This window comes from Mustela erminea, chromosome 20, assembly GCF_009829155.1.
Source record: "Mustela erminea isolate mMusErm1 chromosome 20, mMusErm1.Pri, whole genome shotgun sequence".
In the NCBI taxonomy this organism is placed as follows: Eukaryota; Metazoa; Chordata; class Mammalia; order Carnivora; family Mustelidae; genus Mustela; species Mustela erminea.
Window position 1 is genome coordinate 3577669 of NC_045633.1, and position 25959 is coordinate 3603627.

The 25959-nt window shown below is 48.0% G+C and overlaps 1 protein-coding gene across 2 annotated transcripts in view; it reads right to left on the reverse strand.

The window, feature by feature from the left end:
- Window positions 1-25959, reverse strand: part of HS3ST4 (heparan sulfate-glucosamine 3-sulfotransferase 4) — a 388226-nt gene that overhangs the window by 204806 nt on the left and 157461 nt on the right. The window contains exon 3 of one of the 2 annotated variants that reach the window (XM_032328420.1): window positions 6798-6957. The exons of the other annotated variant lie outside the window; for it this stretch is intronic. Coding sequence (XP_032184311.1) covers window positions 6798-6957 — 160 coding nt within the window. The remainder of the gene's footprint in view (window positions 1-6797; window positions 6958-25959) is intronic. 2 annotated transcript variants of the gene reach the window in all.

Here is a 25959-nt window from a genome sequence, read left to right on the forward strand (position 1 = left end):
TCAGGAGATGTGTTAACCACGGCAGTAGATAACATGAAAACACACAGGAGGAGAGATGCTTTTTCTCAGTTTCCTCTCAGGCTTTCTGATTTACGTGCCAGCCCCTCCCCCCCCAACAAAAAGGTCTAATTTTGGTTATTCATAGGTCTTCAACATCTAACATCTCCTGATCTCTCATTTTCTTTAAAGATTTGTTTACTTACTTGAGAAAGAGAAAGAGAGAGCACGGGCGGTAGGGGCAGAGGGAGAGGGCGAGAGAAAATCAAGCAGATGCCCCACTGAGCAGGACGTGCGGGACTCGATCCCCCAACCCCGAGATCCGGACCTGAGCCGAAACCAAGTCAGAAGCCCAACTGACGGTACCGCCCAGGCGCCCCCTGCTAATCTCTCATTGTAAAGGCAAAGAAATAATACTGTTGTTTTCTCATGGTATTATGTTTATAATTCACTTCTACTTAAGGTCGGTGTTATCTTTTTTTTTCCCATTGATATTAAGCGGTCCAGTTTTCATGTAAATTTAAATAAATAAAGGGATGAATTATATGCATATACACACATATACGGGTGATATATAATTATAATTATGTTACAATTAAATACATATAATTAAATGTATTAACCACAGGCACTGCCTGCACATGACAAAAATCTGTGTGATACTCAAATGAGCTGAGCATAGAAGAAACTAGAATTGGCTGGAGTAGCTACCTTTACGGTGCCTGCCTTCCTTGGTCCCCGTGAAGTCTCTGGTGGCCACAGTCCAAAGCAGTGTGGTCCCCAAATGCTTAGAAGAAGCAAACCCTGAGAAAACGGGCCAAAGCCAGTCTTCCCAGCCTCATAAAGGGCTTCAGAAACCAGGCAACCATTTGAATTTGCCCTGTTCCCCTGCTCCTGGGGTGTCACCATGGAATTTTCAAATCCCTGGATTATTTCAGAGTCAGGGAAAACCACTGTTTTGGCTCCATATGGCTTCTCTGAAGTACAGGGCAGAGGAAGTTCCCTTCTTGTAGAATCCCAGCTGTGACTGAGGACAAAGGGTCTCCTGTCTTTGATAAACAAATGTAGGTAGAGATTAAAGGCCTTTTCTGAACCTCACTTAAAGAGGCAGCCCCAAAGCAAACCAGCCAGACCCCTCGAGGGGAGGCCGCTTTTGACGTCAAGGCTGAAAAGCAATGAACGGGGAAGCTTGTCTTCCAGAGTCATCCCCAAGATGGGGCCTTTCCCGTCCTGTCCTCACCTTCCCAACTGCTTGCTGTCACTCAACCCAATTCCTTCCAATGTATTTATCAAGGAAGCTTTTATGAGCCAGGCCCTGTGTTAACGGCGGGGACAAATGAGAAGTCAGGGTAGGCGCCGCCGAAGCGAGCAGGACAAACGAGAAGTCAGAACAGCAAAGTAGTTCACCTCAGAAGCCTATTCGCCAGAGATTCTAGAAAGAGGAGACAGAGTACAAACATTACTAAATGAAAAGGTAATTCCAGAGGAGGTGCGGCTATCTGAAAAATAAAACAGGGGGGTGCCTGGCTGGCTCTGTTGGAAAAGTATGTGACCCTGGATCTCGGGGTGGTGAGTTCAAGCCCCACACTGGGTGTGGAGATTACTTATCTAAGTAAACATTAAAAAATAAATAAAAAAGGATTCATCAAAACATATCTGACGTGTTGGGGGTGGCGGGTTAGTACGCATGATGGGTGATGATCTCTGTAATATTCTGATCTGCAACGTGGCTCTGAGGGAAGGGTGCTCTACCGGAGGAAGACGCGTACAACACCGTCTACAACACCGTCTACAACACCGTCTACAACACCGTGCGGTGGGGCTGCCGCTCCCTTTCTTCCGTTCCTCGGGGACCCAGCCTCTCTGCATTCCCTCAGCTTCTCTTCACAAGGCTTAGAGGTAGGACTCTGAATCAGATACAACTGCTATTTCCGTTGCTAACCACGGGACCAATCTCTGAGTCTCGGGTTTCCTACCTGTAAAATGGTAACAAGAAGGGTAACCCCTATTTGATAGGATTGCTGTGAGCAACCATGGTGTGTCTAAACCACTCGACTGACTTCCCGGTTCAACACCCAACAATGGTTACTCATCACTCTAATTCTATTGCGTTCCTTGGACACACTCCAGAAGACACCGGGGTTCACAGACCTGAAGGATGCCTAGTCCCATGCAACAGCTAACCTGAATTTGAATTCTGAGTCCCTTCTTGTTTGAATGAATTTGGGATTGATCCTTTGGAAACAGAAGATGATAGATTTTTTTTCTCTTTCTCCCTTTCTCTTTTTCTTTCTTTCTTTCTCTCTCTCTCTTTCCTTTTTCCTCTCTTTCTCTCTTGCTTTCTTTCTACTTTTTGGTTCCAGGTGTTTCCTGCTACCCCTTCAATGATTAGAGAATTCGTTGCCCACTGTCTTCATTGAAGAGATTTTTCTAGCAGGGATCCAAAGAGAGAGTCACTGCTTGGCTTTTGAGGTTCAAAACAGGCCTTTGAAACTCAAGGCAAGAACTGTATCTTGAGCAAAAAAGCCTATCTGAGTTTCAAGAGCCTGTATCCTTTGAGTTTCAAAAGACCAAAATCCCAGGCTAAACAATCGGCAGAGAAGAGTATGTTCACTGATCTGTGAGAGTGAGGTTTTCTGGTCTGCCACCCAAAAAAGAGAAAAAGAAAGAAAAAGAGAAAATCGCACAGACTGGGGAGCAGTAGCAGAGTAAACATGAGGGTTAGCGTCTAGTCAAGGGCCCAGTGAAGCCCACTGAAGCCCAGTCCAGTGGAAAAGTGAAGAGTTAAATTAGACAGTTGAGGGTATAGGGCAACCTCTTCTCATTTCCCAAGTAGGGAAAGTGAACAGGATTCGAGATTTCTCCAGCATCCTCCTGGGGGTCAGATCGGTAGGACAGTGTCCTTGAGGAGGGAAATCGGCTTGAGTTCCTGAGTCAAAAAAGTTCTGAGATGTTTTGTGGGCAGAGGCAGACGTCACCGTTCAGGGGGGCACGACACCCCTACCGTGAGACTGCTCTCCTCCTGGGCACGTGGTCAGGATGGCAGCCAACCTGTCTCCCGCACATGGCTTGATAAAAAACAACCTGTCTGTTCTGCAAGACTTCGCTCGGCACCATCTGAATCACCCCACGTGGACAACCCCTTTACGATGGCTTGGAGTAGTCATAAGCCCTCAAGATGGAACAGTGCTCTAAAAATCTAGATGAATCAGTCTCAGCATGGATACCCCCATGGGAATGAAAGGAACCGGCTTGAGCTCTCCCCGGAGCCAGAAGGACACTGTAACACACCTTGGTTAGACACTTGCAATCAAAAGAGATTTGCTGGAAAGACAGCCCACCATCAATAAACTAATGGTCTAGAGGAGAAGCAGCCAGAAACTGCTTGACAGGAAGCTAGCACAGTCCTCTGCTCGCTCACTCTGTCTTGCCTCCTCTCTCCTGGAACTGAAATGAAATTTCAGCAACAAAATCTCCTGCAGGGTAGAGCCAGGCAAGGGGCACTTGCCTGGGTCTCCCAGGCACCTTCCTTTTGTTTTCCAGACTCCACCTTCCAGAAATTCACAGGAGGACTAACAACTCACTTGCTCTGGGGTTCGGGGGTAGGAATGGAGGAAAGCCTTCAAGGGTGTATTTAGTTCAGAGACCGTGTATTAGTCCTAAGCTCTCTCTGAGCTCTGCAGCAGGGGGACTCAAGCCACTAACTAGTCCCTGGACTAAATTTACAGTGACTCTGTTTATCCATTCAGATCAGCATGAGAGAGGGACAGAGGCCAACTGCCTCAGTTTCCCCAAGGGGGCTCAGTAGCACTTCCAAGAGCAAAACCCTCTGAAGATACCAAGAGTGAAATAGTCAGAAGCAGAAGATTACCTGGCTAACTCTGCTCAGAAAGAACTTTCCATCGAGGCTGCGCCTACAGAGAAGACTCAGAGCCCTACAACTCTGAAGGCCCTGTCCGCTCACAGTAAAATGAACCACACAGTCAGTGTGACTTGTGGTTGATATGCGCAAAACCGTGGTCACTGATTTCACTCACATCTGAGTTCTTGGTTTCCCCTCCAAGATTCTACTGCTCCAGGGACCCATGCTGTTCCAGCCTACATGCAGCCGCCGAAGTCCCACCCCTTGGACCAGAACCTCAACAATCAGACTTCCAGGAATGTATCCCAAGGAAATGATCAAGCCTGTAGACGTGTGGAGGTTTGACTACAAGGATGTTCATCTCACAATTAATTGTAATAATGAACAGTGCGAATAACTTTAAATAGCCAACACCGGTCAGCACAGCAGAGGTGTGCAAATGTTCATATTTAGAAAAGGTTAATCAAAATAAGACAGTGACTATCTACGAGGTGGGATTATGGGAGAATTTAAGTTTCCTGAGAGTGAGGGCTTAATCGATGTCCACCAGCCAAGTGAGAAGGCCCAGCTCCGGCGGCTGCCCTCACTCCTGACACCAAGTCCAAGTTTGGGAGGGTGGTTTCCCAAAGCCATCCCAAGGTTTGATAACTCACTAGAAAAACTCAGTCACTGTTAAGTTGTGGTGCTCAAGGTTACAGGGAAAGGTTATAGGCTAAGATCAGCCACAGGAAGAAAGACACAGGGCAGAGGCCAAGAGGAGGAGAAAGGGGGGCTTCCACAGTCTTCTCTCCATGGAGGAAGGTCGCCTTCCTTCCCTCACATCCACGTGCAGCAACGCATGCGGACTGTGGCAAACTAAGGCTGCTCCCGGAGCCTCAAGGTCGGAGTTTCTGTTGGCGCTCTCCTGTGCCGCATGAGTCACTGCTCACGTAACTCATCTCTGTCTCCAGTCTTCACCCCTCCGCTGTGACCCTAAGTCCCCACCCCAAATCTCATCGTACATCTTCCTGGCATGGCTCACCCTCACCGAAATGTGGGGCCACCCCCCACTGTAAGTCATACACTGTTAGACCAGCCAGTGTGAGCCACGGTCCCAAACAAAGACAGTCCTATCAGGGACAACCCTGGGTCGCCTGCCAGTAGCCAAGGACACATACCAGAGGTCTTGAGCAAGGCGAGATTCTTTGCTGTGCATTATGATAAATGGTAACAGTGCCTACTGATGATAAAATTAAGGAGTTGGTCGAAATCTGATCCCAGATACCCAAGGAGCCAAAGAGTTGCTTTGCCCCATCCTTACCACCGGATGCCATCTAAACGGGCTCCAGCCTTTCACGGGGTCGCACCCCAAGTCCTCCATCAGGCTGTAATTCCTATCGTGATTATATTGCCATTTTTAACCATGACAATTAGAATACTAGCTATCATCACTAACACTGACAGTGTTCCAGGTATTGAGATGAATTGTTAACACATAAAATCAAATACTTTCACCTAAAAAAATTCTTCAATACATGCTATCTTAGCCCTGGTTTTGTAGCTGAGAAAACCAGACAAGAGAAAGGAGAGCTTTCTCCAAAATCTCATGTATGAGAAGAGATAGAACTTCCACGGACACTCCCACGGGTCTCACCCCAACTGGCCCTGACTTCTCTGCTGCCCCCGGCCCCTCCCCCACCCCCCAGGGACCAGTGCTGTCTGCTTCATGTCCTCATACCCTGGCCATCCCATCATCAACCTTGGATGATGGCCTAGAAAGTCAGGTGACCACCCAACAGAGGAGAGATACGGGGACATCTCCCAACGAAGCTGCCGTTACCATATGAAGTCCTTCTGGGCAACAACGAACCCCGATCACAGACCCCAACAAGATCCCACCATGCATTTCTCCCGAGTCACCACATCACCTGGACCCAGCCCATCCCCTGAAATTCAATTTCCTTTCGAGTATCTACCCACCTCTCCAGGTGATCTTTACTGCCAGTCTCTGACACCTAAGAATTTTTTTTTAATAATTTGTCTAATGATAATCTAATCTGAATTTTATCTAATACACACTGACAAATCTCAGGTCCATCTGAGGAGTATTTTTAGGAGTTCTACATCCTTGGGGACTTCTCTGTTCATTTTTCCCTTTTTTAAAATGTTTCCCTTCAAAACTCCAAAGGGTTAAGTTTTCGTTGTGTTCCTTTCTTCAAAATGTGGAGGTGAAAACACCCACAACAAAGCTGAATGTCTTGGTCCCTAAATGGAACAGGTTAGACAGGTTCCTCTATAAGGGGCTTTCCTGGGAAGGCACAGGGTCCAGGCCCCTGTGTCCTGGCTTCACCTGTTCCGGCTTGTGTATCTTTTCCTCTCGAGCAGCCCCTCCTAATGTCCTGCTTGCACTTGAGTCACTGTAGGAAAGCCTTAACCGTTCACTCTTTTGCTCCTGCTCAAAACACCAGCTGGTTCTTCTCACTTACCTCCCTGACGGGTGAGCCGTCTATGGTTGAATCACGGCGTGAGAAGACTCGCTTCCCTCTTCCCGTAGGACTTCAGGCAGGATGAGAGGCAGGATACAGCCACCCCGTCCTCCCACAAACCCACTGAACTGTCCCAAAGTCTATAAAAATCCGTTCTCGCAATCCTAACTGGAGGCGTACTCTTTATTTAAGAGACATACGAGCAGGGCAAACCTCCTTGTTGGGATGTCTCTATTCATCCCACGTGCCTGTTCCTATTTCCGTTCTATTATTTCATCTATTAATTTAGCAACCCAAGTGCTCCGTGACTTATTTAGCAATTACTGGGGGATGCACGGGTCTAACGCAGACGGGGAGGAGGTTGACAAATGCCCATTAGCATCGGGCCCAGTAATGGCCCCATAATGCCTCCTTGCACTTAGCCAGATGAAAGCAGCTATATATTGTAAGGAATTTTAAAGGGTGTCACAAACCTTAATTAATTCTCCGTGCTCTGGGAGGAGAGTATTTACTCCCATTTGGGACTCCGCTGTGCCGAGACGGTCGCACGTCACCGTATGAACACCATCCATCCAGTTCACCTTATACTCCATAGAAGTGGTTTCAAGCACATGTGCAGGGAGCCGTTCGTTCCTTAAACAAATATTTATTACGTGTTAGCCACGTGCCAGGCACCGTGCTAGGCTGCGGGGAAGCCAAGCAGACACGGTCCCCGACCCAGTGGATCTGAGAGTCTCAGGAAGGAATTAACCGTTATGTAAATTCATTTCTTTAATGGAAAAATCACGTCAACATCCTGCTGAGTGATACACAGGAAAGGGGTGGTGTGGGGTGGCCTGGGGTCTCAGAGAAGTCAGGCCTGAGTTTGACTGTATTACCCATTATCGATTCGTTCCCTGGCCCTATCAGACAACTTTCCTAACCTTTCTAAGGCTGCTTCCTCATCCAGTATGGTGTCCACCCCACAAATTTGTGGGAAAGATCAAGTGACCCAGGGCACTGTGCCTGCCCCCCAAAACGCTAAGTGCTTGAGAAAGGTGAGCAGTTATGGCTTTAAGCAGTATTGTCTAGTGGCCTCCCAAACTGGGGATTCATCACTCATCTGAGGGAACACTGTAAGTTAAACCTGTAAGTAGCTCTGGAATCCTCCAGAATTAAACGGACCCCTGAAGGTCTGATAAATGCAGCCGTGTCTGGAGTTAACACCAGGGATCTCGGCTAAGCCGCTGGAGACAGTGGCACCCACATATCCTCCTGCAGTGGCCTGGGGCGTTTCTGAGAGCAAGGAAGAGCTGGAAGAGAAAAGCACTGGGAGCGGATCCTAACCAAAGCAGGAAGGACAGAGAATCCTGGCAGCCCTTTCCAAAGCCTGCCACCCGAGGCCCTAAAACGCGGCCAGAAGAGTGTCTTCAACACAACAGCCGGGGGGAGGGCCAGCTCGGCCTCTGGCCCAATATTCAACGTTTCTATCAAGGGCTCGAATAAAGGCTGATCGGAATCTGTGTGTGCTACAAAGTTGGGACTTTATCTTATAGGCAATATGCTACATAATGGAATCGGCATCCCAGAAGACTTCCACCAGCTGGTATGGAAGGCTGAATCACACAACATGAAATGTAACAGAGATAAACAAGAGGTCCTGCCCTGGGGGTCCAGCCACCATCTGGACAAGCCCTTAATGGGGAAGCAGGTGTGAATGCACCTGGCAGGTTTTCATTACCTACAAGCTCAATAACCGTCTACAGTAGAACATTCGGATCATCTGTGGTTGTATTACTTGAAGTAGAGCTTTTTGAGCAAGGGAGGTGAAGTTTCTGTTAGAGGTCTGGGTGTAGTTCTAATACATATAAGCACTCATGAGCATCACTGAATAAATGCAATCAAGGAAGGGACAGAGACTTCCAAATACACGGGTTGAGATCAAATTAACGTGACAAAAAACGACTGGAGGTCAGGGTACACTACAGGACTGCTCTTTCCAAATTCTTAAGAAACCATAAAAACAGCAGCCAGATGTGGGCCTGGCAATGGGTTGAACACGTTGCACCTAACACCTCAATCAGCCCCAATCACAACTCCACTGCCAGTTCCCCAGAACTGGGAATGAGACCTGGAGACTGACAGAGGTCAAAGGGCACTCTGCCCAAAGTCACCCATCTGGTGAGTGGGTGAATCAAGGCTATGATCTGGCTGGCTGACTCCAGATTCGGCATGTTGACCAAGCTGCAAGGCGCCCTAGGGAGCCATCCTTGGGTGAGGACTTACTAGAGAATACGGGAAAGGGATGGGCTGCCCGCTGGCCAGCACGGCCTGGGTCCTCCTCCTCTCTGGCGCCTGGCTCGGAGTAAATATTTAATTAGCATCTGCTGGAGAAACAAGTTACTGAACCAGGATAAACTGCAGAGCGACACAAGGAACTACTCCCTAGAGTAAGAATCGCCACGGTCCTCGATTTTGGGGACTGCCCTAACACAGTCCCCCCACAGAGTGGATGGAAACAACAGAATCGTATTCTCTCTGGTTCTCACCGCTAGAGAGGGGAAAGCAGGGCAGTTCCCCCTCCAAAAGCTCTAGGGAAGAACGCTTCCTGGCAGTTTCCCGGTCTCTGGTGGCTGCTGGTCATGCTGCGGGCTCCTTGGTTTATAGCTGCGTGATTCCAGCTTCTGCCGCAGTCTGCATGTGGCCTCCCACGCCTGGGTGCATCTCTTCGGGTCTCTGCATCTCTTCTTCTGAGGACACCAGTCACTGAATTAGGGCCCACCCTAACCCAGGAGGACCCTGACGGAACTTACTACATCTGTTTCCAAAGAAGGTGACATTCACCTGTTCCGCATGCACATGAATTTGGGGGGGACACCGGTGGTTCAACCCAGGGTAATCACTGAATAGGGCGAGGCATGGTAGCAGCTGGCCAGGGCACAGTGCAACCCCAGGGATGCTCGGGCACAGTTTTAGAGTTTCATCGTGAGGACTTCGGCAATCAAATTAAGCGTTGATCTTAGATATCACCTTTGCGTTCAATAAACCTTTACGAATCCCGACTGGATTACCCAGCAGGAAATCATACGGTGGGACAACTCCAACAGGAGTTCCCTTGTTGGGGGCGGGTGTCTCAGAGCCCAGCTGCGAGGCAGAAGTGCAAAGGTCTGCCAAAATGTGATTGAAAAGGAAGTTTACTCTCACATGCTATGGAAGCATGGAGACTAAGGCAATGAAGTCAGCCTGCAGAGAAAACGGAAAAACAACTCAAGCATCCAACACGACCAGAGTTCTCCAGTCACACAGACTTGGTCCCCCCCCCCCGCCCCCCCATTCCAACCTTCCTCCTTCTACTAATAGCACAGAAATCTCCTTTGGGAAACAACTTCTCCATTCTCAATGCGGCTGATTGATTAGGATGACCCTGCCCACACTCCCAGGGTTTTTAGGCGGGTCAGGACATCCCATGGCTTTGTCTAAGCAGAGGCAATGAGAAACAAAGGCACACAGGCCGGCGGTGCAGGAAAGTACTGACTCCACCGCACTCTGTGCTAGAAGGATGTGAAGCCTGCAGCTGCTGGAACCATCTTGCAACTCCAAGGGGAGAATCTTGAAGTTGCCAAGAAAAACAGCAGATCCCGGGAATGGAGCCACTCACAAGAAGCATGGCCAAACACTGGGTCCTGTTAGCATTCTTTATGTCCTGAATCAAACCGTACCTAAAGCCAGACTGCCCCACGGACGCTTCCCACTGACGCTTCCCACGGACGCTTCATCAGGGGAGTGAACAGATACATTTTATTTTGCCGGAGCCGGCACGAACTGGATTTCCTGGCACCTCCAGCCAAAGAGCTCTGGATGGAAACAGCAGTCCAGCAAGCAACAACCGCCTCTCAGAAGTCAGAGAGGCAGAAAGAGTGGGGTGTTTTCTAGAAACGGTTGAGAATTTAGTGTGGCTGGTGAGTGAGAGAAGAGATAGCCGAGGCCTCACTGGAAGGGCCCTTAGATCAAAAGCTCGGTTTGGGTTTCATCGTGGCGTTTTTATATCCCTTCCAATTCTGAAATTCTTTAGCTTTCTGAGCTGTGTTCCAGAAATCTTTGCAAAAGAAAGGAAACATTAGTCCAAGAGTAGCAGTCTTGCCTGAATTACTGCCTTAGGTCCTAATGTGCCTGCTGTTGGGCATTTTATCTGTATCCATCAATCTGCAGGGAAGCTGGGAGTCAGGGGTAAAAATTACTACCCTGGCTGCTGGGCCCAGGCTCCCTGGGTGTGCTGATCACACTCCTTGGCAATACCCCTCACAGGTGGCGGGAGCTGCACCCCTGTGGCCAAGTCTCTCTCTAGCCTCAGATACTTGCAATTCAGTCATGCGTAAAGATGCCAGAAACTTCCACCCTTGGGCTCCAGGGCATTGCTAAGCATAGGAAACAGTCACCTTTCATGGGCGCGCCGTTCCCAAGCTCCACACTGGTCTTAGCGGTTGTGACGAACGAGAGGTGAGGTGCCCAGAGATTGCCAGCAGTGCCTTCCGCCCACTCCACAGAGGGTATGCGGGTACAGGTGACTGTGCCCAGAGATGACATGAGGTGTGCAGAGTGAGCGTGGACACACAGGCTGGACTGGGCATTTGGATGCCGAGAGACCGCATGGTTGTCTCATTAATGCCCCACGACGAATGCCACACAGAAGAGGCAGTGCCCCCTCCCTCCTCTAATGGGACCAAGTAAAAGGGTAGCAAGGCTTCCAGACCCCCAGGAGTCCAAAAAGCAATAGCAAGAACCAGGGAAAATTTTTAAACAAAAGTGAAATTACAGAAGAGTTAGCTTATCTGGCCTTGCTTTCATTATCTGGTTCTTTCTTTGCTTGACAGTTATCTGTCTAATTCTCTGAAATGCAGGGTCTATAAGAGCAGCGACCTTGTCTTATTTGATCAACACTTTACCCACTTATTTAATGATAACAAACTGGTAAGACAACAAGGGATCTACAAAGGGTCGGGCAGTATTGTGTGAGTGCACCACAGGCACGTGCGTATCAGTGTGTCTGATCCTCAGTAATCCCATGAGGTAGGTACTATCATTGGCCCCACATACAGATGAGTAAGCTGAGGCAGAGGCTGGATAAGCTGCACAAGGTCAGTCAACTGGTGTCTGGCAGAGCCAGCACTTGAACTCACAACAAACTGGCTCCAGAGTCCAAGTTCTAATTAGGGCTATGCCCAACCTGCCTTCCCACTGCCCAGAGCATTCGTTCGAGCAGCAGCTCCATCCCAGGTTCATTTCCGGGTGTTAGGGATGCAGCTATGAATAAAAAGAATCAGGAGTTCATGCAGCGTTTGCCGGGTGGGTGACCAGGCAGACGTGTGGACGGACGGCGGGCTCGATGTACTGACGGGTGGGTGAGGAACAAGGTAGGATTCAGAAACGTGGAAAGGCTCTGCTGACTATGAGTGAGTGAGTCATCCATAAGAGGCTGGATCTGTCTTCCGCAGCTTTTCTTCCTGTATTTGACAGTAATTTGTCAGTGGAATGCACGCAGGCCCCAGGACCAGAAACCTGGCTCTATCCTTTTAACATCCATGTGATCCAGAGCAATTCACTTAACCCACCCCCCCAGACCTGTTTCCTTACTTATAAAATGAGAATAAAACCCCAGCTACTCACAGTTGCTGGGGATTAAATGTTATTTGCTATTGTTTGGAGCCTGGTTCAAACATCTCTTTTCTGCAGCTCTCAGTTCAATTCAGTTCAAGAAAATGTTTATGAAATGTGTCCTTTATGCAGACACTGTGCTGAGGGTAAGGCTCCAACACCGAATTAGACAAATGCAGCTCAAAGAAATTTTAGTTTAGGGGAAAGACAGGAAAAAAACAAACATGTATTGTAAGTGCTCAGGGAAGTATGGGATGGTAAGTGGGGGTTAGGTGGGGGGGGTTAGATGGGGGGGTTAGATGGGGGGGATTAGCCTGTCCTCCTTGATGCCCCACAGCACTCCCCTGGGTTGGCGATCACTATACACATCTGCCGCCTGTTAAACACGGCTCTTCCAGAGATGCCCATGCAAGCCTGAAAGAGGAATCCGTTGCACCAAATGGACATATGAATGGATATGAGGAGAAAGGTGGATGGGTGGATGACGGATGGATGCGTGGGCGGTCGGATGGGCGGTCGGATGGGCAGGTGGGTGACAGATGGACATGTGGGAGGCGGATGAATGCAGGGGTCACTGGATGGGTGAGTGGGTGGACGTGTGGATAGATGGGTAGACGGACGCACGGACGGACGGGTGGATGGAAGGAAGTCAGAACAATGGTCCACACAAGGACAGCCAGGACTTCGCAAGAGCCACGGCCAGAAGCAAAACCCAGTCCATGCTGAGCTTATGTCCACGTATTTAAAAAACTGGACAGAAGGAACAGGAGCATCAGGGACAGATCTGGGGCAAAGCCAGAAACTGGGATAATACACAGAAGTTGGAAAAGAGGGCCCAGCAGCAGGAGACTGCACCAGCAAAAAGGTCTCTTGGGATAGCAGGACCCAGAGGATCAGGTGTGGCATATCACAAGGACAATCACAAATGTCCCTTAGAGATGCACCTCTTCATGATAGGACTCTATGGCTCCTGTCATTAAGATGAGCCGTAACTCATCTACTCTTTGTATCTGCCCTTGCCCATATGACTTGTCTTGGTCAATGGGACATTACCATGGTCAGAGGCTGAAAAGCACTTGTACGTTCGAGTTTGCTCTCATGCTGCTTTGGGAACCCTGTGCCCACTGCTCCATGAACTGCCAGGCTCACTTAGCCTGCTACACGGCTGAGTCACTCATGCCTACTGCCCCAGCTGACAAAGAGCCAACAGTCAGACCTGAAAGTCCCAGAACAGGCTGTCTCTGCTGCGCTGGCCCCCACCGGGAAGAGCCATCCCACTGGCCATGATGGGACAGGATCACTTCTACCATTTATACCAGCAACTCTGGGGTGGTGGGAGGGAAAGCTCACTGAAACACAGGGGGCCATGAAGAGCCAGACCCACTCCAGCAGAATGGTCAAACAAGCTCGTGTGGATGAGGCCCCTCCTTTCTATCCACCAATCCTCGGCGCAGAGAATATCTTCGGCAAAATCACTTCTCACAGTGGGAGCACATGAGCCAACCACTCTCTGGAATCTGGGAGCCAGTACGCAGGCATGTATTTATCGCACTGCTTTCTTAACCACTGAATAATTTACTCCACAAGCAATCATGGTGCACCACTATGGGTTAGGCTCTGCAGATAAGGTGGAAGGCCAAGACAGACTGGGGCTGTGGCCCTCCGTGGTTACGATCTTATCAGGGGCTGGGATGGGGTTTTGATTTTGAGCCGGAAGAGGGCTTGGAGCAGGAATGGAACAGACAACCATGACCTGGCCTGACTCTGGGCCTTTAGCCAAAAAAATCCACACACATGCTGCCTGACAGCTCCCAGTACAGAGGAATTACAGCTCTTCACTCTGTGGGTAAGAGGACAGACTCTGGGGGGAGCCGCGTGGCTCAGTTGTTTAACTATCTGACCCTCGATTTCGGCTCAGGTCACAATCTCAGTGTCATGGGATCCAGCCCCGCGTCAGGCTTGGTGCTGGGCATGGAGTCTGCTTGAGAGTCTCGCTCTCCCTCTGCCTCCCTGTCTAGCCGCGCGTGCATGTGTGCGCTCTCTCTTTAAAAAAAAAGGACAGACTTTGGAGTCCCACTGCCTGAGTATCTGAGTCTGAATTCAAGACTTACTATTCATGTCCGTGAATGTCTCCATCCTTCAGTTTTTTCTGTTTAAACCTGGGATTTATACGTGTTGCTACTTCCCAGGGCAGTTGCAAATACCGAAGATATATGACCTATCCCGGGGGAATACCTGGTTCACCATCGGGGTTTAGGTTACTATCCTCCTCCCTTGCTCCTGATCCCACTCTTACTTCTCACTCTAGGAGGCTTTTTTTTTTTTTTTGGCCCCAACCTGGATTTGCATTCCCCCATTTAGATCTGGGCACCCTCTCTGAGGAGGCCAAGAAAATACACCTCTCAAATGCCAGGCCACAGGGGGCGTCACTGACGGGTGGCTCTGGCACGAGGACTCTCCACTGGCCTGCCCAGATTCCTTTTACAACTGTGTCTGCAGCCAATTCTCCCCAAATGTCTCCTTCACCTCCTCCCCGGGCGTGAGGCCTCCACTACCGTCGGAACACCGTCCCTGCCATTCCCACCTGGCTCCCACTTGTCCTCCACACTCTCCCCCAAACCGCGTGTGTCTCTCATCCTGTACTGGCATTGGCTTCTGCTCCTTGGAGGACCCCCAGCACACTCTGACACTGAGTCCTATCTGCCCTTCTTCTGATTTCCTCTGCTTATTGCTACCACAGGCAATATCCGCCCAAATGGCCAGACTTTAAGATCTAGAGAACCTTTCTCTTCCTGAAACAGGAAGAGCCAGCTGTCCCCCCCACCCCATGTCCTTTCGCCTCTACCTTCAAATACAGCCAGAACCCAACCATGTCCCCCACGCTAGCACCTCGGTCCAGCACACCATTCTTTCTTGCTTGTACCATTGCAGTAGTATGCTAGCTGACCTCCCCGTCGCTGCACGAGCCCTTCTTCACCCTACTTCACTAAAACAAAGTGATCCCATCAAGGCTAAGTCAGATGATGGAGCGCTTCTGCTTAATGTCCTCTAACAGATTCCCACCTAACTCAGACCAAAAGCCAAAGTCCTAGCAAGGCCACAAATGGCCCCTACGTGACCTGCTCCAACCTGCCAACTGGTTCATTCCACTAGATCTACATTGGCCTCTTTTTTTGTTCTGGGGCTCCCCTCTTCGGGTTTCCTCATTGATGCTGCCCCTCTATAAAGCTCTTCCTGAAGACAAGCATTTGATTTCGCTCCCTGGCTTTACCCGCGTGCCACCTTCTTGCAAGGCCCTCGCTGGTTACTCTACCTGAAATTCCAAACTTCCCCTCCCCACCCCTTTCACTCTTTGGTTTTGGTTTCCTAACACTCCTCACTAGGGAACATAGTTTGCCTTTGACTTATTTCTTCTTTCCCCAGGAGAATGTAGGTTCCACGACGGGGGTAATTTTTGTTTGCTGTTGTATCCACGGTAGCCTAGAGTGTGCTGCCTGACGTGGGACCGAGGGGAGGGAGGAAGGAAGGACGGACAGAACGTTCGAGAGAGAACAGGACGGAGTGACGGAGAGAGGGGAGGCCGGGAAGGACAGAGGGACGGAGGGTAGAGGCGAGGGGAGGGAGGGGTGACGTGAGAGAGGGAAGGCGGGAGGGCGCAGGGTGGGCTGGAGGGTGCGCGGAACATGACAGGAGGCAAGGAGAGAGAAGGGGGGAGAAGGGGCTGACCAGGGGCTGGAAATGCCACAAGGCTCAGCAGGGAGAAGCGACCTGCCATCGGGCCACGGACACTAAATCCACAGACTTACCCAGAAAACATCCTGCCCTCATTTCACTAAGTGACCCTTTCGGGCCCCGACTTGAGTGGGATAATGGAAGATCGGATAGGCGGCGACCTCTACTCACTAGTGTCCCAAAGGTGGACATGAACACTCCAGAAGGCCTGATACTTTGGTGTCAGAGATCTGAACCCTGGTCCTGTGCAATCTTGGCCAAGTGACTGAGCCTTCTTTTCTTTACCTCTAAAGTTAAGATAATTTATTTATATAGGAAGATGACCACAACGATGTTCTAAGAAATAAGATGACCTTACATCAAGGGCCTAGCAGAGTCTGGGACTTCATAAGCGCTAGTATGACTCCTAGAGACAATTTCTTTGGTGTCTCAGTTTCCCCACTTGGAAAGCCCACCTACTAATGGGAGTTTCTGGGAGAACCACATCGGTTGATGCCAGGCTCGGACTGAATGACCGGGTAAATGTCAGCCGTGGCCCCGGCTGTGCTGCTGTAGAGGACCCGCTCCGAAGACCTGAGGCCTCGAAGGTTCGCCACGAAAAGCCACCAAACTACGGGGCCCTCCCTGTAATGCTGAAGTGTCTACTTCATAGTCACCTAGTTTGCATCTGAGAAACCAAGTCCCAAAGAGGTCAATAACTTGCCCAGAGCCCCCAAGCGTACGGGTGGCAAAGCCAGTGCTGAACCCACGATGAGAGGGAGGCCCCCACCACCTTCCACACCTCGCGCTGCTCCCCAGATCCCAGAGGCCACCACGATCACACCCACGCTGCAGGGAGTGGGGTGCCCCAGCCTGTCCTTCCATACTCCCACTAAGAGCCAGCTTTTCCTGCACCATCCAGACTTTCTCCTGCTCCAGGGGAATCTGTACCCTCACACCAGAACTGTGGTTTCCCCACAGGGAGCAAAACAGGGAGCCTGGACCCCCGGGCTGTGACGCAGATAAATGCGACCCCCCCCACCCCAGAAGCAGAGGGCTGCATGTGAGGCAGCTTTCCTTTCACTCCTTGCTGATAGCCCAAGAACCTTCAGTAATCACTGCTATTATTCTTATATTAAACAACAATAAACTAAGAATTCCAAAGGTACAGGGAAGAGAGAAGTACACACAGACGCACGCACACACAGGCAGGTGCACACGCACACTCTCTGCCACAGGGATTCTTGGAGGCTGTGAGGCGGACAAAGACAAAAGGAACGTCATCCTACCGGTGAACCTGTCTACACACAGATTTTTTGCATCTGCTTTTCTCAGACAGACAGAGGCCCTGTTTATTAACCCTAGCGTCCCTGCAAAGAACGGTGGGGGCAGGCCACAGCCAAGGGTCACAAGGGCACTCTCTGCTTCCCTCGATTCCAGACCAGCTGACAGTCAATCCCCACACTTGCTCTTGAAGGCAATTACTCACAAGGAGCTTAGCTTCCACATGAAATGCTCAGTTTTTCTTCTGTTTGTTTGAGTTCTGAACCTTTAAAAGTGAGGGCTCAACCAATGGTCTGTTTGTGAAATATTTTCTTCTCCCACTTAAGCAGTGGATGCATTTCTTGTTCTTCGAAAACAACCCTGAAATCTAGCAGACTGCTGCCCTGTGTCAAGGTGGTCCTGGGCATCTGTGGCAGGCTGATCCAAGGACATCTGCTATCGGGACTGCGGACTCCTACGGAGGGAAGAGGGAAGAAGAAGAACAGAAAAGCAGGTTGTGCCGCCTGCTGTTCCTTCCGGATTTAGTATCTCACAATGAATCTTCAATTTGGGGGGGAAAAAAAATCAGCTTTTTGGCAGAGAAGTCACCATAGCCGCCGAAGTTTTAAGTCTGTTCCATACCCTTTGCAGGATTCCAAGGCAAGTGGCTGGAGCCTGGTGGTTTTCACCGTGACAGCAAGCATCTTCGCTCAGGCGGGAGGCAGGCAGAGGTAGAACAGTGAGGAAGCAGGGGAAGATTCTGACTTTGTTATACGTGTGTCTCTGTCGACACCTCCTCCCAGGGTCCCCACTGGCTTATTGTCTTATCGCAAAGGAACACTCTGAAGGAGGAATATACATACCTACATCTCCATACTTCCCTGACTCAGTTTACCTACCTGCCCACCCACCCATCTATTATCTATTTATCTGCCTGTCTATTTTACAGCCGAGTAAACCGACTGAGCTCCTGGGACGACATGTCAGGCTCCATGAGCTCCAGCCACTCACGTGGATACAGGGGAGGGCGGATTAACTCAGTTCCCTGCTGCGATTGTCCTTCATCAGGACCCCACCGACTCAGTCATTCCTGATCTTGACTGTAAATGGTGTCACTCCACCGGCATTCACCGAGCACCTGTGATCTGCCAGCCCTGGTGGCCACTGTGTAAGACACTGGCTGAGTCCGCGGAGTCAAAACCCCCAGAAGAAAATGCCTTAGTAGTTCTGTGAACATCGAGCGATTGTGTGTGTGTGTGTGTGTGTGTGTGTGTGTGTGTGTGTGTCTATATTGAAGGTGGAGAGAAAAATCATGCCAGTCTGAAACAGAGGGATTACGCTGTAGCAGAATGTTTGGCTAGATTAAAGGATTCCGTCTCACTAACAACACGGGACCCTAAAAGCGCGCAGGGAGAGCTATGGAGACACCAGGTTCTCCACTCAGGAAGACTTTCCGGCCCAGGGCTTCTGCTCATTTCTCCTCTTCCAGCCCGGGCCAATCAACAGCACAGGAGGAACAGCAGCACTGGCTCCTCCTCTCCACAGGTTCTAACTTCCCCACTCCTCTCCCTCCCCCGCCCCCTCCCCCACCACCCTCCTCTGCGAACCCTCCTCGAGCCTTCAAGGAATGTCCTAATCTCACCACTGTCTGTAAGCAGGACCCGAGAAGCCAGGGCGGACATTAGGTTTATGGTTTGAGAGGTCTTCTTTACTCTGAGTGGACAGCGGGATTTTCAGGATGGATGGATGGACTTCCTCTGAAGTTGGTTTTAACTCTACTAAAGCCCGTGTGACCGGGATTGGATGGGTGAGCCTTCCTGGAGACTGGGGTTCCCTAAAGAGGTACAAAGAATGACGATGAGGTTCACAGAAGCCAATGGGATGATGTTCTGACTATTCAAATTCCTCAACAAGATCCCAGTACGTGGAAGAAGGAACCCGACCGCCTCCTCAGCAGGAAATGCCACCCTGACTGTGTAAGGAAAAGTCATCTTGGGTGCCTGAGTGGGTCAGTCATTAAGTGGCTGCCCTCGGCTCACGTCATGATCCCAGGGTCCTGGGATCAAGCTCTGCCAAGCAGGGAGCCTGCTTCTCCCTCTGCCTGCTGCTTCCCCTACTTGTGCTCTCTTACTCTCAAATAAATAAATAAAATCTTAAAAAAAGAAGAAAAAAAAGAAATGCTACCTTAACTGTATAAGAAAAAGCCATTTCAGGGCACCTGGTGGCTCAGCTGATTAAGCATCTGACTTGGGCTTGGGTGGTGATCTCAGGGCCCTGGGATTGAGGCCCACTCCTGGTCCCACCGGGCTCCATGCTTGGGGATGGGGGGCGGGGGGGCGGGGGGGTCTGCTTCTCCCCCTCCCTCCATCCGTCCCCCCGCTCGTGCTCTCGCTCTCCCAAATACATCAGTAAAATCTAAAAAAAATAAGCTCTCTTAGCACGAGGCAAGTCTGCAGGTCCATGAATGATTTAGAAATACAAGTAAGCACACGTGTATGTCATAGATGAGACAAACAACCGCTGTTACAGGATGAACTATGCACCCCACCCCCCCAAAACTTCGTATGTTGAAGCTCTAGCCCCAATACCTCAGAATGTGACTGAATTGGGAGACAGTGCCTTTAAGGAGGGGACTAAACTGAACCGAGGCCATCAGCATGGCCCTGAATCCAATCGGACTGGTGTCTTCATAAGAAGAGAGGAGAACACTCAGAGATACACCAGGGGCATCACGCCCAGAAGAACGACCATGTGAGGCGGTGGCAGGAAGGCAGCCATCTGCAAACCAAGGCGGGGGCTGGGGGAAGGGTGAAAACAATCCTGCTGACATTTTGGTCTTGGGCTTTTGGCTCCAGACCTGTGAGAAAAGAAATTTCTATTGTTTAAGCAACCCAGTCTGTGGTATTTTGTTACGGCAGCCTGAGCAGACTAATACACTGACACGTTGGGTAAAATGAGGTTGCACTCTAGGAAATTTTTACACACAAAGCATCCATGTTCAGGTGACTGTAAGGAAAGAGATTTTTATTTTTATTATTTTTTTTAAGATTTTATTTATTTCTTTGAGAGAGCGAGTGAGTGAGCATGAGCAGGGGACGGGCAGAGGAAGAAGGAGAAGCAGATGCCCAACTAAGCATGGAGCCCTACGAGAGGCTGAGATCATGACCTGAGACAAAAGCAGAGGCTTAACACACTGAGCCACCTAGGCGCCCCAAAGGAAAGAGATTTTTAAACCACTAGTGATCCAAATTAAACGTTTTTTTCCAGGAAAATATACTATATAACATATTTCTATAAAATCTAAACAATGTTTAATTCCAGTAGATGACTTAATCTTTTAAAACAAGATGTAGTTGTTTCTTTTTAATACAATTGGTCAAAACCATAAGACTTTTAGAGTATTAAAAAAAGAGAGAGAGAGACTTGAGACTTTCAGAGTCTCGTAATGGAGAATACCACCGTGTGATTGTAGAAGAGAGAAAAATCTTAAATAAGACCCAAGGTGCTGGATTCATAAAAGTAAAGAATAATAAATTTCATTCCATTAAACTTAAGAAGTTGTATACATCATAAAACATCATTAAGAGAGAGAAATGTCAAGCCACACACTGGGAAATATACTTCAAACACATAAAACTAACAAAGAATTCATACCCAGGATAAACACATCAGTAAGAAAATGGACTACATGATTTTTTCTAAATGAGTCAAATGCTAGATCATATAACACAAAAAAAGAAATCCAAATAACCAAATAAATAAGAGAGAGAGAGTGAAGAAAGGGTCCCCAACTTCATTAGAATCAGAGAAATGCAAAATCAAAACCACCACAAGCTACCACGACACATCTTTGGCAAAGAGGAACAATTTGAACAGTATCAAAAATAAGCAATACGAGGCAACAGCAGTTAACAGCCATACACTGAGGGCGGGAGTAAAAATCAAGAGAACCACTTTGTCAAGCAGTTTGGCATGATTCACCAAAAATGAAGACACAAATACCCAATAATTCAGCATCTCTCCTTCTGGAGAAACTCACGCACACACGCCCCAAAATACAAGAGAAACTCATGAGCACACACACTGAATGCAGGTAAGAGAATGTTCATGTTATTGTGATCTAATAAGAAATAGAGATTTTGGTCTTCATCCTCGGCTCCTGGCCACAGCTCCTAAAATCTTTGTAGTTTCCTAAGTGACGAAGTAGGAGGATTGTTTGTTCTACCATTTTGGTCTTTGACCCTAGTTCCTGACACAGAACTCCTAAACCCCCAGGGAAATTCCTAGGTGACAAGAACAGCTTTTCTTTCTAATGAGGGGATTCCTGATGGGCCCCTAGACAGCTCCTGGGTGAGGGCTTCTGATGTTGTGATTCACTGTAAGAAATGTTTCGTTTCATTCCCATTTCTAGCATAGAGCTCCTAAAGCCCTTAGAATTTCCTAAGGGGAGGGGTCTTTGTATGTAAATGAGGTGACAAGGGAACGGCACCTAAGGATGGGGAGACTGGAGGCCGCTGAGGGCAGATATTCACAATAGCAACCATGCAGTTCTGTCTTATTTTCCAGGTTGAGGAAATGTCATCAGAGAAATAAGACCACTTAGCTGTTTAAAGCAAAGTCCTAGGAAGACCAGATCAGAAAAACTGGGCCTTGGTTTTCTCAACTATAAAATGGACATGAGTATGCTATTACCCTACCGTACAGCCATGAAGACAATACATGTGAAACAGTCTTGATAGAACAGGCCTGGCTTTACCTATTGATCCCCAAAAAACCCATTTTTTATTTTTTAAGACTGATTTATTGATTTGAGGGGTAGAGGAGCAGAGGCGGAAGGAGAGAGAAAAATCCTCTAGCGGAGCATGGAGCCCAATGCAGAGCTTGATCCCAGGACCCCAAGATCATGACCTGAGCCAAAATCAAGAGTCAGATGTTTAACTGAGCCATCCAAGTGCCCCCAAAATGCATTTTTAAAACAGTAAGTTCAAAAAGCCAAGAAAGTGTGATCTATGGGAGGAAAATGTTAGGAGTGACCCCTGTGTTGTGGGAAAGGATGTCCAGAGCACCTGACATATTCAGACCTAAAATAACCAAATACAAAATACTGCAAGGCCCTGGGCTACTCTCAAGTTTAAAACCTCTAGAGTTACAGAAAGAACAGCTAGTCAGAAAGAGAAAAGACACACACACAATGTTCAAAGCTCTACAGATATAAGGAAGAACTACTAAAATCATATGAGAGCGGTAGATAAAATTTATACCGCCAATCTTAAAAATCCATGCAAAATGAATGACTTCGTCGGAAAATATAATTTACTGAAATTGACTCAAGAAGAGGTAGAAAACTCGAATAGACCAATAACCATTGAAGAAATTGGAAATGCTGTCAAAAAAGTACTCAAAACGAGGTACCAGTGAAAGCAATTTGGGAAGAGCTATTAAAATTAAAAACACACGTACCTTTCAACTCAGAAATTCCACTCCTGGGAGTCTATCAGATAGAAATGAAAGTGCCCGAACCTACAAAATGTGTGAGGGTTGGTCATGCAGAATCATTTGTAGAAGCAAAAAAGCAGGGAACAAAGTGAATACTTGACCACGGAAAATCATGCACTCGTTAAAAAAAAAAAAAAATACTAGATTTTTATCAGCTGATCTGCACAATGTATTGACAGTGAAAAAGGCAAGAAGCAGAGAAGCACATATATGTTTTCCAGGTTTTGCGGAACAATAATCAAAATAATCCCCTGTGTTTGTGTGTACGTGCACGCCCGCACACATGTATTTGTCTAATTTTATTAGCATAGAAAAGGCTGCAGCGAGCTATGTACCAGGCCGTAAGCCCTGGTTATAGAGTGAGTGTTGGGGAAATGAGCTGGGAAGGAAAGCAGAGGGAAGGTTAAAAAAAAAAAAAGAAGAAAAGAAAAGAAAGGAGTTCAGCAAAACAGGAGAAACAGAAGATTTCATGTAAATCAATGATTCCATGATAAAATGTTTTCATGCTATAACTCCTTTTATGTATAATTATATAAGTATCTGTTGAATATGCATATGTATGCTTGTCTGTTTTGTGTACATTCATGAGCACCAGAAGTGAAAGTAAAAAAACAAAAACAAAAACAAAAACAAATAAAAGACACCCCCCCACCACCCATGCTTTTCACAGACTTCTGCCAAACCTAGGGGTATCTGGGTGGCTCAGTGGGTTAAAGCCTCTCTGCCTTCAGCTCAGGTCCTGATTCCAGGGTCCTGGGATCCAGCCCTGCATCAGGCTCTCTGCTCAGCAGGGAGCCTGCTTCCTCCTCTCTCTCTGCCTCTCTGTCTGTCAAATAAATAAATAAAATCCTTAAAAAATTAAAAAAAAAAACTTCTGCCAAACCTTTAAGATACAATAAAGCCCTAAAACTGAGAAGGCACAAAGTCGCTCTGCTAGTTCTGCGAATCCTGAAGACAAAGCTGTACAGACACAAGACACAGGCTGATGAAAAGCTAGAGCCCAGTCCCACTAACAGACAGAAGCAAACTCTGAGCCAATCCTATCCAGAGTGTACAAGAGTCATACATCTTGACCAAGCAGGGCTCACACAAAAAATGTGAAGACACTACAGGTTTCAGTTCCAGCATAGAAAGAGATTGAAAGTTATTACTTCCATCCTTCCAACAAGAAACAGTTGAAGAGATGGAAAATCAGTGACTTTTCTTGGCTCCATGAAGGAACTAGGGGGCAAACCTCCACCTTGTAATCCGCAGAAACAGGTGAATTCACAGAGTTACGGTCAAGGTCTGCTCACCTAGAGCTACAGACGTAGACACACCTAAATGATCACTTTGACAGGTTGCTGGAGGCCAGGTGTGGACTTGTGTGCCATCAAGACACTCCTGGGGACCCTAGTCTTAGGGTGTCCCCGATTCTCTGACACCGACGGGGCATAGGACGATTCAGTTCTGACACCACCCAGAGTTAGTGCAGACCCTGTAGGTTAAAGGGCTTAGTCCAGCAAGACTGCTCCACTTCAAATGGGGCACCTGGGCTATTTCTGCCTAGCGAACTACAAATCTGGGGGTTCTCCTGACTGCCCCCTTAGATCCTATAATTTACCAGAATGACCCACAAAACTCAGAAAAATACTTCATTTACATTTACCAGTTCACTATAAACAGTATACCTCAGGAACAGCCAAATGCAAGGAAGGCACAGAACAGGACACGTGGTTCCCATGACCTCTCTGGGCTGCCACCCTCTCAGTGCATCAGTGTGTTCATGGGCCCAAAAGCTCTCAGAACCCCACTGTAGTAAAGGGGTGTTTGTGGAGGCTTCATAACACCGCTGTCATTGGCCACGGGTGACTGAACTCTTCCCTCCAGCCAGCCATCTCTCCCCGGAGATGGGAGATCGAAGGTTTGAGGGCAGATCCAACCTTCTAATCAGGACTTTGTCTTTCTGTAACGGGTCCCCACCCTGAAGCTACCTCCTGGGCCCCAGTCAGGAGTCATCTCGTAAATTCCAAGGATCTGGGGGCCTCTGTGCCAAGAACTGGGGGCAAAAGAGCAGATATTTTTTTTACTACCATAGGGGCTCCCCCAATACATTTGAAGGTTTTACCTCCAGGAACCCCATCAGGCTTTCACACTGAAAAGAAGTGCAAAGGAAGATCAGCTTGTGGCTTTTGTTGGGGGAGAAGGGAGAAGAATCAGCAGCCATCGCAGAAGAGCCCAGAGTCTTCTCCAAGACAAAGGACCACTCTCCAGAGGATGAAACCCTGGTTGTTTTATCCCACCTGGAGGAAGGGCATTCCATCACTCTAGAAACTTGAAGGCCCTGGCAACTACAGCCACAGCAAACATTAAACACAGCCCAGCCCATAGCCATGTTAACATAAAACTTCACACCGAAGGTCTATTTATCTCGGTTCCTATAACCCAATAGATCACATCCAACTTTCAACAAAAAATTACGGGGCACGATAAAGGGCAAAGAATGAAAGGACTGATCGACTTCGGGGTTTCTATTCAGGAATTTACTGTATCACAGATCAAGAACACATTTGTATGATCATTCAAACAGACACCAGAAAAGCATTTCCACGATTACTTTATTTAGTTGAGAGAGAGCACGCGTACCAGTCAGGGAGGGTGGAGAGGGCGGAAGGAGCAGGAGAGAGAATCAATCCCAAGCAGACTCCATGCTGAGCTCAGAGCCTGACGTGGAGCTCAATCCCACGGCCCCGACACGTGACCTGAACTGAAATCAACAGTGAGACGCTCAACCAACTAAGCCACACATGTACCCATTTCTGCTTTTTTAAAATGAAAACTATTTCCCAACTCACGAAAGTGTAGCTACCAAAAATCTAAAATAAATGCCAGCATGGGGCACCTGGGTGGCTCAGTGGGTTAAGCCTCTACCTTTGGCTCAGGTCATGATCCCAGGGTCCTGGGATCAAGTCCCGCATCGGGCTCTCTGCTCAGCAAGGAGCCTGCTTCCCTCTCTCTCTCCACCTACTTATGATCTCTCTTGCTATGTCAAATAATAAATAAATCGATATATAAAATTTTTTTAAAGCCAACATAAAAAATACTTTCAGCAAAGACAGGAAAAGACAAAATTCTGATATCATATAACATTCTAGAGTTTGAAAAAAAATACAACAAGGCACGTAAAGGAGGAGAAAAGAAAAGATGAAACAGTCATTATTAGTGTAAGGTATGATTTGTTACCCGGAAAACTTAAGAAAATCAACTGAAAGATTATGCTAACTAATATTAAAATCCAATTAGGTGGCCAGATACTTTATAAATACACAAAAGTTGTTTCCTCGGCTGCACATAAAGAACAGTAAATCAAAAGGATTAATTGAGAAGATATATCTTCTTCAAGCAAATGAGATACATAAGAAAAAATAGGCAAGACAAATATAAAGAATATTGTATACATATTTGGCAGTATCTTAATTTTATGGAAGAATCTGTAAGATCTGAATAATCAATAGAGCAAGTATTTAAAATCTCTCCCTAAATGTATCTACAAGT